Source organism: Salminus brasiliensis, chromosome 13 (genome assembly GCF_030463535.1).
Source record: "Salminus brasiliensis chromosome 13, fSalBra1.hap2, whole genome shotgun sequence".
Classification (NCBI taxonomy): Eukaryota; Metazoa; Chordata; class Actinopteri; order Characiformes; family Bryconidae; genus Salminus; species Salminus brasiliensis.
In genome coordinates, this window is record NC_132890.1 from 6,089,633 (window position 1) to 6,103,305 (window position 13,673).

General features: G+C 41.1%; 1 protein-coding gene across 5 annotated transcripts in view; it reads right to left on the bottom strand.

The window, feature by feature from the left end:
• Window positions 1-13,673, bottom strand: part of fgd4a (FYVE, RhoGEF and PH domain containing 4a) — a 72,928-nt gene that overhangs the window by 34,990 nt on the left and 24,265 nt on the right. For 3 of the 5 annotated variants that reach the window (XM_072695907.1, XM_072695909.1, XM_072695910.1), the window contains exon 2: window positions 3,796-3,882. The exons of 1 other annotated variant lie outside the window; for it this stretch is intronic. In XM_072695907.1, the coding sequence (XP_072552008.1) occupies window positions 3,796-3,882 (87 nt within the window). Of the gene's footprint in view, window positions 1-3,795; window positions 3,883-8,334; window positions 8,452-13,673 lie in introns of those variants that run through there. One more of the 5 variants, XM_072695908.1, reaches the window with a different exon arrangement.

A 13,673-nucleotide genomic window follows, 5' to 3' on the forward strand; every position in this document is an offset into this window, starting at 1 on the left:
GGCACATAAACCACAAAGAAACCCTGGCACGCGTCGTGTTTTGAAAGAGATCTTCTTCTCATACTTTAGGAGGTAGTCTGAGTCTGTTTCTATGAAGTTTTACAGGCGGGGAAAAGTGAACTACTGGCTAATGCAGAGGGCTGTTTCTTACAGCTATTTCCACTGATGTGCTTTACACAGTGCACCATGTGACGTCTTGCTTTAACACCTTATGCTCTGTCTACTGGTCAGGAAGTCAAGGCACTATTATTAGCTCAGTACTAACACTGCCTCGTTCTAAATGCTACAAAACTATGAAGCATAGGTGAGAAGAAACATGCACAACTAGTCACAAATGCTGCATTTAATTCAGATTACAGGCAGATATAAATGAAGACAGGGCATGACAGTACAGTCGGTATTGCTCTGCTATGAACAGATGTTAAAAAAATACAAATAATAAAAACATGTAAACATATAAACATGTTTTAAGCCAAAGCCTTAATTCCAAAACAATGTCTCAAATATCAGACATATACACACACAGCCAGAACATCAGCACCACCTTAATAATATTGAGTATATCTCCCTTGTGCTGCCACCACAGGTCTGAGGCACGGACTTCACAAGACCCCTGAAGGCGTCCTGCAGATGGTGTCTGGCACCAAGACGTAAGCAACAGATCCTCGAAGGCCTGTAAGTTGTGAAGTGGGGCCTCCATGGATTGCCTCAATGAACTTTAGGTGCCCATCGAACTGTCACTGGTTCATCGGATTTTCTTTCTTGGACCACAAGTCCTGCCTGATGTTTTGGAGATGTTCTGACCTAGCAATCACAGTTTGGTTCTTGTCAAAGTGGCTCAGATTCTTATGCTTGTCCATTTTTCCAACATCACCTTCAACAACTGAACAGGAACATACAAGGAGCTTTTTACATTTACATTTACATTTACGGCATTTAGCAGACGCTCTTATCCAGAGCGACTTACAAAGTGCTTTGCTATTTACCCAAGAAAAGCCTCAGCTAGTTTTTACGTTAAGCATGGTGGGGGTAGCTACATGCTCTGGGGCTGTTTTGCTGCCAGTGGAACTGACATATTGCACAAAGTGGATGAAATGATGAAGAAGGAGGACCTCCTCATATGTCTTCAGCATAACATCAAACTATCGGCTAGACGGTTGAAACTTGGACTCACCTGGGTGTTCCAACAGGGCAGTGACCCCAAAGGTGCTGCCTAAAGCTACCTAAAGTGTCTGGTCAACTGGTAATTAGTGACTTAGTAGTGCAGCATGGACTTTTTTAGCAACTTGTGCTACATCAGACTAGATAGGTAAGGCTTTGCTCCCAAAGCCTGGGCAACCATGTTGGGCACCTGCTGGTTCTTTTGGTAGGTACTGACCACTGCATACTGGAGATGATCTGACCCAGGCATCTTACCTTTGAGAACGGACCGTTAACTTTCTGCAGATCCCACCTCTTGACAGGTGCCATTTCATAGGTGCAGTATTCTACTGTATTCTACTGTAGACAACACTGTTTATCCCATCAGTGCACTTGCTTGCCTGAACATTGACTCAATCACCTTGTATTACATGGTGTCATCAGACTGAGGAAGCTCTAAATCACCAGTGCATATCACAATCCAGAAATGGCCTATAATTGTCTGTAAGGATGTGACAGCTGTAAAGTAGAACGTCAAACTTCTCTTTTAATTTACACAGTTACTCTTGCATACAGAACAAGATGCAGAAACAGAACTGAATTAGTTCTGCAAACACAGAGCAGCATGGTCAGATAATTATAGCCTGAGTCTACACAGTTGCTGTGGGCTCAGCAAGTCAAAGGTGGGTGGGAGGTATCTCAAAAAATGGCCTTGAAAAAACTGATAGTCTGACAAAAGCGCACCATGGGTTAGAACAACAAAAGATTCACTGCAAAACCTTTGTCCAACAGAACAACAGAAGCTGTAACTCACAACTGAAACAGCTTTGTTTAAAGTGTTGCTAATATTTTGCAATCAACACAGGGCCACAATTATGCATAGCAGATCAAAAACACATAAACAGCACACTTAATATCTGGTTAAATGTCCTTTAACATGCTGCACCTTGAGCCAACACCTTTGGTAGCCATCAACATGCTCAGAACTTATGGACGATCATTGTCGAAGCTTAATGTTAGCTTGCTCTACCCAATATATTTGAGGTCACTGTCCTGTTGGAACCCACCAGTTGCATCCACGTTTTAACCGTCTAGACGATAAGCTGAGGTCATGGTGAGAATTTTGAGCTAGCCGTGCTTCTTCATTGTTCCAAGCGCTTTATACCAGCTTCAATGGCAGCAAAACAGTTCGTAAAGTGTACAGTGTTTAGAGGAGTAAAGGTGAGGACTTCAACCCCTATACTATACAAGCTAATAAGCATGTAGTTACCACCACTAGGCTAACTGTACAGCGTGTACAGTGTTCCTGGGGTTGAAGGCCTCACCTTTACTTCTCTAAACATCTTTGTCTGTTCTGACCATTTTAGCTCCATGGACATAATTCTTTGTGTGTTGGTCAATCCAATGGGTGCTGTTGGAGTGCTGTGGGTGCAGAATAGCTTCCAACTGTAGCCAATCATGATCACTAGCTGAAGGTTAAGAGGCCTTAATCCAGCTATACAGAATTAATAATCTGAGTGGGGCGTATGTGTATTTTAGACCCTCTTTGTATAATTTTGATCCTGTGTAGATTTCCGAACCTTCCCAAAAAATTTAACATTAAGCATTATTTATTTATTTTTCCAATTAAATATATATTTTGTACACTCGGATGTATGCTGAATGTTCTGCTCCAGAAAAAGAACATAACTGAAATGATATTTCATGTTTCTTGTGATATCTTGTGATATATTCTTGTGATGATAAGTGTTCATGCAAGTCTGCCCACAACTGTAGGTGTGAAGGCCCATGCTATTAGCACAGATCCGGTGTCAAGTTTTTTCTTTTTTTGTTTTGAAAGGACTGGTGTGGCTGCAGGTATTTCATTCAACCAGTCAACCAAACAGGAGCACACGTCATATAACTAACCAAATGTTAGTCTGAGATCAACTGATGAAACCAGCAGAATCAGGTGTGCTCATGTTATTTCCGGCAGTATCTGTTGGAGTCTAACCTTAATCTCGCACGTGCTATGGAAACATTCTTGGTGTAGACAACAAAGCACTGGATAAAAGCTAAATGGTGTCACAGGCACTTTGTCAAGAACCAAACTGTGACAGCTAGACGGCTGGGTCAGAACATCTCCAAAACATCAGGCAGGTCTTGTGGGGTGTTTCCGGTATGCAGTGATCAGTACCGGTGAACGGGCGACAGAACATGATCCATGGGGCCTTACTTCACAACTTACAGGACTTAAAGGATCTGCTAGTAACACTAGTCTTGGTGCTTGATACCACAGAAAGCCTTCAGAGGTCTTGTGGAGTCCATGTCTGGAAAGGTCAAATCTGTTGTGGTGGGACCTAGTCAAAATATTAGGCAGGTGGTGCTCGTTGGTGTATACAGTGGATATGTGGACCAGAACTGAGAAGTATGCCATGCTAATATCCCATTAGGTCTTACAACACTAACCACAAAAGAACACACTTTGTGGGCGAAGCATGAACAGGTCAACTCTGTGACCCATGCAAATCGCCTCAAGGAACAGATGACTGCCACAAGCCAGAAGCTGCATAATAGCTTGAGCTGCATTGCACCCGTGCACGTTTGCATAAACATGATGAGAGATGTATAAAAGACCAGAGGAGACTAGGACAGACATACAAAGTGAATTGCTACCTTTCGCTTGAGCGATCTTCACCCCTACACAAGCCTCCTCTTCATCAGGGCCTTTGGTGGGGAAGCAGCTGGGCTTGCTCGCTTTCTCTGTAACAAACAAAGTGTGAAAGACTGTCATTATATTCGCTGTTCATTCAGGATTCCTTCATTTGCAAAGACCTCAGAACATTCCCCCTCAAGCTTACAACAATGGAAAACTCCCATGTCGGAGATTGGTGGTTTCTTCATGGTCGATGGTGCAAGCTGCTGTACCAGAGGAGTGGAGTCAAGGAGTGCACCACAATGAAGTCAGAGCAGGGAGGGACTTCAAGCACTTCACATTTCATATACTTACAGGGATAGGCAAAGAGAGAGGGATGAACGCGGATAATGAAGGAGAGCAGGATTAGGTTTTTACTGCGGAACAGTTGGATTAAGTGTAAGCCTTTGAGATGACAAAGGAAACCTCATTACACATAAGCACTGCTGCATGAATAATATTATATATATATATATATATATATATATATATAGGGCTCTTGCGTGCCACTCTTCTCCATATGCTAATGGTATGCAGTTCTGCAGTGCCCTGTGGAGTGTTCTTTCAGAAATTGGTGGTGAATGACTTGCGTTGAAGCAATTCTTGCCTGAAAGCGAAGCGATTTTCATTCACAATCTGATGAGAATTGTCTGTAGACTGGGATTTCTGCCTCAGCTGGTAGACCCATATGACCGTACGCTTCTTTACACCTGCAGATTCAGCTACCTCCTTCACACTATGGTCTTTGGCCACGCCCAAACGCAAAATGCAAAATCTGCTTTGCGACCCATTTTCCCACATTCATCAAAACACTCACTGCACTGTACCACCTCTTCTCAATCTATGAATACTGTCACACACCCACAGGTCACACAGGTATTTATAGCCTGATCTTCCTTGTGCAGCGCCATCTGCAGGAGCCTAAAAAAATTACCACCTTAAACACACTAGGTGGCTAATGGTATATATTCAGACCAAAAGAAATGGTCCAAAATAATATTTGATTTCCAGTTAAGATTAAAATTTGAATTTTTTACGCCTTTCGTAAATCTGACATGACAGATACAAGGTTTTTGCACGACGGTGTCGTTATACAAGCAAAGTACATTCAGCATTTAGTGCAAAATAAGCAAAAAACTTACCCACCAGAGACTTCCCCTCCTCCACTAATTAATTCTGTGATATCTGGGGCAGACGGGCAAGAGAGCTAACCCCTCACTCTCAGAGCAATTTAATATGCACATAAAATATCAGCAATGGAGCAGCCCTTGGATGTGTAAACACACAAACAAAGAAACAAGCAAACAAACACTCAGTCTCCTCTGAATCACACACAATCAAATCTAGCCGAGATTCAATGAAACTCCCTGACAGCTGATGTATATTTACATCTACGGCATTTTGCAGACGCTCTTATCCAGAGTGACCGTCCACTCAGAAGATAGCCTCAGCTTGTTTGAACAGACTGGAATCCTAAAGAAGCCTTAAGCATAGATACTGCCAAATGTAAGTCAGAGTCAGTATGGTGAATAACCATCACCATAAACTACACAGTGTCAACGCCAAAATAATCAAAGCAAGACCTGAGTCCAACCGCAAGCCTGTAACCAGTGTGAGATTAGTGCTGATCTAAGTCCTCTTTAAAGAGAGATGGTCTTCAGCAGGTGTTTAAGGACAGTAAGCAACTCTGCCATTCGGAAGGTATGGACTGACTTCTGAACACTGCCATCAGGTTTGGAGGGGCTGGTCCAGTTTTGGCTTTGTAGGCCATCATCAGGGTTTTGAATGTGACAGGTGGCCACTGGAGTGGCACTGGTTGAACTTAGAAACACTGAAGACTCTGGATGATTCTGGATCATTTGCAAGAATCTGACGCTATGCCTAAAAGAAGACCAACCCATCGTTAAGTCTGGAAATGACAAGGGTGAGACAGCCAAGAGTGAAAGGGTTGATTTCCCTGGTTGTTGTGGAGGAAATCTTCTAGATGACCACAAGGGTTATTATTAAGAGTTTGTATGTTCATAAAAAAAGGCTGCATATGTGCATGTGTGTCTCTGTGGTTTCCCATCTGTAGACTAAATTGGGTTTTCTCCACCACCTACCATCTGGACCCCTCCTGACACCAGATAGTGTCTGGTGCTCTCACTCACGCTGTCTCATCAGAAATGATTGAATGAAAAATAAACATAACATAACTAATATTCAACGCCACAAGGTTTAGATACACACGGCCTAGAGAGCACAGCCTCTGGACACACCTCAGTGTGTGTGATCCGTAAGGAAAAACACCCTAGTTGCTGAAATGTCAATGAACTGCTTAGAATTGCGCAGCTACTGGTTTCCATTCATATTTAGCCATGCTAGCATGTTGGTTGAGCTGTTAGATTGAACCCCAGCCCCCCCGGCAACAGGGCCAGAAATGGGGATGTGAGTGGGGGGCTAAATGACAGTTACCATGGATATGTGTTGCCATGGGAGCCAAGGACAGAGAGGTATCAGAGGGAAATTTGCGAGGTCATAGTGATAGCCCTGGCTTCAAGAGGCCTTGGTTTCTTTTTTCCTTCTGGTTGCCAGAATGATTATACTGCACTGTACACACTGTGGTTACTAGACAAATCAACTGCAATAAATAAAAATACAGAGTCAGGGATTACAAGTGAAAAGTGTTTCTAAAAAAATAACCACTCATAGGTTCTGCTTTATTTTCAAGCACACATACACCCACACTCACACAGCTACAGCCCAACCTATTTAAAGGGGCCTTTGAATTAAATTTATACTGTGAACCTTAAGCAGAGGTTAGGAGTCTTGCCCAAGGACTCTTATTGGTGTAGCGCAGCATAGTCACCCAGACCAGGAAACAAACCCCAGTCTCCCACATGGTGTGGTAGCTCAGTGGCAGGTAGTGGTGTTATCTGCTGCGCCACATCAACCACATGGTTGTGTCCTCCTTCAAAAACAAAACCCATGTAAGTAAAAACGTAGTAGCAAAACTGCTACGTAACAAAATGTACATACATCCAGCCCACTAGCAAAAGACATTCAAGGCTAAAGGCAAGAGCTAGGCTAAAAAGGCCAAAGCAAGGCTAACGTGAGGACGAGAGGAGCATCTGGAAAGGCTAAAAGCTAACACTAGGCAGACTGAAGCAAAGACTACAGCCTTTGGAGTGTCTAAAAGCTAACTCTAGGCTGACCAACGCAGCAATCTGCCACACTGGAGTCTTTGGAACAGATAAAAACGTAAGTAAGGACCAATGTGCTTATCCGGTGAGCTGTAGCCTTCGGAATAGCTAAACAAAGCCAATGCTAGGCCGACTGGCTGCAATCGCCTTCAGCTTGCTAACCGCACATCATCAACAACTGGACAACTAGAGGACTTCCCTATTTGGTAATATAATAATAAACTAAATGGACAAAAGTATTGGGACACCTGTTCGTTCATTGCTTCTCCTGAAATCAAGGGTATTAATGAAAGAGCTGATCCTGCTATTGTTGGAGTAACTGACTCTACTGTCCAGGGAAGAAGGCTTTCTACTAGATTCTGGAGGAGCACTACTGTGAGGATTTGATTGCATTCAGCCACAAGAGTGTTAGTGAGGTCAGGATGTGGGATGATAATCACCACCTCATCTCATCCCCAACTCCCCAACTCATCCCTAAGAAACTGGATGGAGCACCAACCATCATTCCAGAGAACACAGTTCTTCCACTGCTCCCCAGCTCAATGCTGGGGGGCTTTATACCCCTCTAGCCCACACCTGGCATTAGGCAGCATGGTGCCAATAGGTTCATGTTTATCTTATCCTATTCTATCGGCAATAGTTCTCTACAGGGACTAGACAAGCTGTATGTGTGTGGGAATTTGCACATCACAATGGGTGTCAGTAATGGGTGCAATTTAAAGTAGGTCATTAGAAGGGGTGTCCACAAACATTTGGACATATAGTGTAATTACAAACCAATAGTTTTTTAGTTGTTGTTCTTGTCACAGTTCTAAGCGATGCTAGGTTAGGCTATTCTATGCTAAAGGGCTAGTGTCTCGATAATGTAACCCAGACAATAAAATCAGAACTTATTATAAGTTAATAACTTAATAAGATCAGAACTTATTTATTTATTTTTCAAAAGCCCGACGTAACAGGGAAATCTCACTATCATGACTCAATGTGAGGCAAAATAACAGGGGGGTAAACACACTTGTAAACATTCATCTGATCAATTTTCAGCCCAACCCCAACATACTTACTATTTACACATTACAAACAACCTAAAATATTTAATGAACTCTTCTTTGGCGCCTTTAACACTTGTGTGGCGCAACATCTGTCACTGTGTTTCCACCACTGTATCACTTTCTCACTGCATTAGGCTGAGCTCTAAACCTAGCATGAGATGTAACACACCGAACACAGCCACATCACACACACACACACACACTCACTCACATACACACACTAACTTCTGTTTATCATTTATGACTGTACCAGCTAGACGTAATCCAATATATGAGTGTGAGTTACCTGTTAGACTCTGTCTCCACCGTAGATAGCTTTCCCTTCTTTGGTTCCGAATGACACGTCTAGACATTTTGCTGAGACGTTTGCTTTTCAGCTCCTGTGCCATGAGGAAGTATTGTCTACAAGGCCACGTTACTCAACCCCAACTAACATGCAGTCACATTGTTTTTCTTTAAGCGGTAAAGCTTAACCTACTGTCAGTGTGAGTGCTAGTGTATCTGGGTGAGAATACATGTGACAAACCCCCATTCCCTCCCCTTCCAGCGCTGATGTCACTCACAAGAGGAAGGTAGTGTTTGCCTGCCAGTCACAATACAGCACATCATACTGACTCTGTAGAGGTTTCTAAAGATCATTAACTTAGAGCACTGCAAAATGATCATTAGGATTGAACGCTCTTCTGCCTATGAAAGCTGATCAGCCATTACATTAAAACCACCTGCCTTATATTGTGTAGGCCCTCAACAAGCTGCAAAAACAGGTCTGACCCATGGAGGTACAAGATCTCTTAATGTGGCAGCAGATACTTTGAGTCCTTTGCTGAGAGGTGGGGCCTTCATGGATTACATCAATGAGACTCAGGTTTCCATCACCATTGTTATTCTTCGGAGCATTTTTGATAGGTACTGACCACTGCATACCAGAAACCCTCCATAATACCTGCCATTGACCAAATTTCTAGCCATCACAGTTTAGACTATGTAATGTAAACTAATGTAAATCCCACCCCAGGACAAGTACCACTGTAACGAGATCAACGAATCAAACAACAAGTAATTCAATTTACCTGCTGGTATTAATGTTATGGCTGCTTGGTGTATATCTCCCCCAACACTTCCTGTGATGTGTTACAATCTGTCGGCACGCACATGCACACGCACACGCACAGTTTAACATGAGGCAATGGCAGAGGTGGCATCTGTGGTGATTTTCTGGGCTATATCCTACTTTACTTTACTTTTATAGCATTTAGCTGACGCTCTTATCCAGAGCGACTTACAGAGGAACACATATTACAGAAGTGGGCCAATGCAGTGTTAGGAGTTAGGAGTTAGGAGTCTTGCCCAAGGACTCTTATTGGTGTAGCGCACCAACAAGCTGAACCCTGAACAAATTGAACCCTGGTCTCCCACATGGTGTAATAGCTCACTGGCAGCTAGTGGTTTTATCTGTTGCGCCACACTAACCGGGTAGTATCCAGGTAGCTATTGGCTACCCGGCTACTGGAGCTTTTAGCTTAAACTTGAGGAGCACACCCGATAGTTGGGTCAGATCGAGGTCAGATCACATTCTCACCACAAACAAATCACTCCAGAGTTCGCTTGGGACCAGGCCGAGACCATCTCCTCTGAAGGCTCTTCATGTTGTTGTTTTGACCTGCATCTGAGTGTGATTACTGTGTTCACACCTGCCCAAAGAATCACACCAAGGCTGAAAACAAATCAAGGTCTGATTTAACTAGACAAAAAGGGCAGGTGTGATAACAGCCTTAGTTCTAGCGAACTGTTGCAGACCTGCTATATGTTATTGTCTTAATCGTAGCTACAGACCTACTATTCTTATACAGTGGTTTTGCTTTGCGCCAATGGTTCCCAGTGGTTTTCAGGTACCAGACTCAGAGATTTCAGAGATTCTCCTCCTCACAAGCCGTTCCTGAGGTGAACTGAAAGTCTGAGAGCAGAGAAAACACTACGGCATGCAGACCCAGGCTTAAGGACCATTGTTGTACAGCAAATATAGAAAGCAAATACTACTGCGGGGTCTGTGATAATGTGCAGTAATGTACACTAGCAAACAGCTGTTCCTGTATTTTTGCCCAGCGGGACAAAAAAAAAAAACAGTGTTGTGCCAAGAATGGCATAATTCTCTTTAATTGTGAGGGGAAAATACTTTTCTAGCATGCCAAGTGAACCATTATTCGAAATCCTGGCCACACAATTAAAGTGTCAGCTTACACAGATACTGCGATATAAACCCACTGAGTGGTGCAACATGCCAGTACAATACAATACAAGACAATACGGACTCTGTTCTTTGATGGATGAACTGGATCATTTGTGTCTTCGCGAAGCTGCCAGTTAACTGTGTTTATATAATTCATATATAATGAAAGCATTTTCATACCAGTATAATATGCTCAGATCTATAGTGTTTGACTATATTAAAGAAAATAACATCACATCATTAACATCAGCCATCCTAAAGAGTGTGTGTGCATTAATCAAAATAATTACATTTTCAGTTCCTTTGTTTCTAGGAACACACATTTGCATTCCCACTGCATCTTGGAACTCCTCATTGAACTGAGGCCCCTTAATTTAGCACAGCATTGAGAAGTGGGCTGAGCTCCATTGCTGGGAGCTCTACACAGCACAATCAGCCTTGCTCTCTCTGAGCAAGCTCCTTTGCCCCCATACTCACTTACCGTGATGCTAGCCAGTGTGGGCATCTATTATCTGACATAGCAGAACTGGCATTTAGTGCTCTCCTCCAAGCGTGTTCAGCCGTCCAATGATGTTGCATTAGCCTTTACTCTCCAGCACTGATAGCATGGTATGATAAGGGTGTCCTAGCTACTGGATGGGAATAGAAAATGACGAAATTGGGAAAAATCCCCAAAAATGGCATCTCAGATCCAGACAACATCAGCTAGAGCTTCAGCATCAGCATCAACTCCTATATACAGAGTTTAGTACAAGACTTAACTCAACAACTAACTGGTAACTAACTGCTGTCAATTCAGTGACTAAATATTGGCTCAATTTTGGGCCCTCAAAGTTTCAAGGGTTAAATTGACTCACAACGTTTACAAACTTCTAAATACCTCGGCCTGTAAAACTCCAGCCCTCAGACAGTATGTGTGTGTGTGTGTGTGTGTGTGAAAAAATAACTGCAAGCCTATTAGAGGAGAACAAGACGTCTTACAGTGGAACACACGTTCTGCCACTGACCGCAGGACTCTCATGCCTCGCTTCTTGCAAGCGGTTAGAGCCCTCGAAGCGATCCTCTGCTAAAAGGCTGCCTTCAAAACTACACCTCTTTGTGTTTTCTTCCTCTTTAAAATGACACCAAGCGACACCTCACATATTTATAATATTATAAATGATGACCAGGCAAAAAAACAACTTTCTGGAACATTGATGAATGACTTTAACTGTATTGCCAGTATCTAATTTTTTTGTTATATCGTATGGTATATGATATAAGAGGAGAGCCAGCAATCAGAAGGTTGCAGGTTCAAATCCCAAATCAGTTCTAGCATGATGGAGGGTCCTCAGTTGGACTAAGTGAACAGTTAGTCCTATAAAATATAGACTGATGAGCCTAGGAATGTTACAGAAGAAGGGCACATTTAAGCATGTCCTGACCTCAAGCATACTTTATCTAAGATACAGCATACATGCCCATACATAAATCTGATATATGGCCTGATCTGAAAGGATTGGGCATAACATATGTACATATACTGTATATTGTATACATACTGTATATTTGTGTACCTATAAGTATCATAAATTGGACATATGCAGATTGTTCGTTTTGACATAATTTTAATCTTAATCATTTAAATACTTATGTCATTATAGTGCATATCGCTGCTGTCCGATTAAAAACTCAACAATCTCCAAAGTGGTGACGTTACAGGAGAAGGAAAAAAATTGCTTATTCTAATTTCTATTGGTCCATTCACCCAGAATTATTTACAAAGTGGACAGATCAACCACTAAACAAATAAAGGAAGATACTTGTTTTTCATTGGACAGCAGCGCTTTGTCCCGTATTTCAAATAATATGTCCCAATTTTTAAATAAGCCGGCATATATTTTGTCAGATGTAGTTCAATATGTGATACATATATGTTGAATATAAAGAAAATCTGTATCTGAGACCTGTATATGCTAATGCACATCATAAATCTGAGACCTGTGTATTTTAATAAGACAAGATAAGATAGCACTTTATTGATCTCAAGGAAAATTGCAGTAATATACATCATATGAGATGTCATTTGAGACCTGTATACTCTAATATGCATCGTATAACTCAAATCTGTATATTGTAATATATGTCATATATTTGAAATTTGTATATTTTAATACATCATACATCTGAAACCTGTATGTTCTAACACTTGATCCCGAAGGTAATTGCAGCAATATACGTCAAATATCAGAGACCTGTGTATTTTAATATATGTCATATATCAGAGACCTGTGTATTTTAATATATGTCATATATCAGAGACCTGTGTATTTTAATATACGTCATATATCAGAGACCTATATATTTTAATATACGTCATATATCAGAGACCTGTATATTTTAATATACGATATATATTAGAGGCCTGTGTATTTTAATATACGTCATATATCAGAGACCTGTATATTTTAATATACGTCATATATCAGAGGCCTGTATATTTTAATATACGCATATATCAGAGACCTGTATATTTTAATATACGTCATATATCAGAGGCCTGTGTATTTTAATATACGTCATATATCAGAGACCTGTATATTTTAATATACATCATATATCAGAGGCCTGTATATTTTAATATACGCATATATCAGAGACCTGTATATTTTAATATACGTCATATATCAGAGGCCTGTATATTTTAATATACGTCATATATCAGAGGCCTGTATATTTTAATATACGTCATATATCAGAGACCTGTGTATTTTAATATATGTCATATATCAGAGACCTGTGTATTTTAATATACCTCATATATCAGAGACCTATATATTTTAATATACGTCATATATCAGAGGCCTGTATATTTTAATATAAGGCATATATCTGAAACCTGTATATTTTAAAATATGTCATATAAATGAAATCTGTATATTTTAATATATGTCATATATCTGAGACCTGTATGTTCTAATGAGATAAGATAGCACTTTATTGATCCCGAAGGAAATTGCAGCAATATACGTCATATATCAGAGACCTGTATATTTTAATATACGTCATATATCAGAGGCCTGTATATTTTAATATACGTCATATATCAGAGGCCTGTATATTTTAATATACGCATATAACAGAGGCCTGTATATTTTAATATACGTCATATATCAGAGGCCTGTGTATTTTAATATATGTCACATTTCTGAAACCTGTATATTTTAATATAAGGCATATATCTGAGACCTGTATACTGATATACAGTTTTCTGAATGGGTGAAGGCATTTGCCTGTATATAAGAGCCCATGTTCATCTGTATGTGAGGAGCAGTGTAGTGGAGCAGTTTATACCACAGTGTCCCACAACTCTTCATGCTTATTTTACAATGAAGGAGAACGGGAGAGAGAGAGAAAGA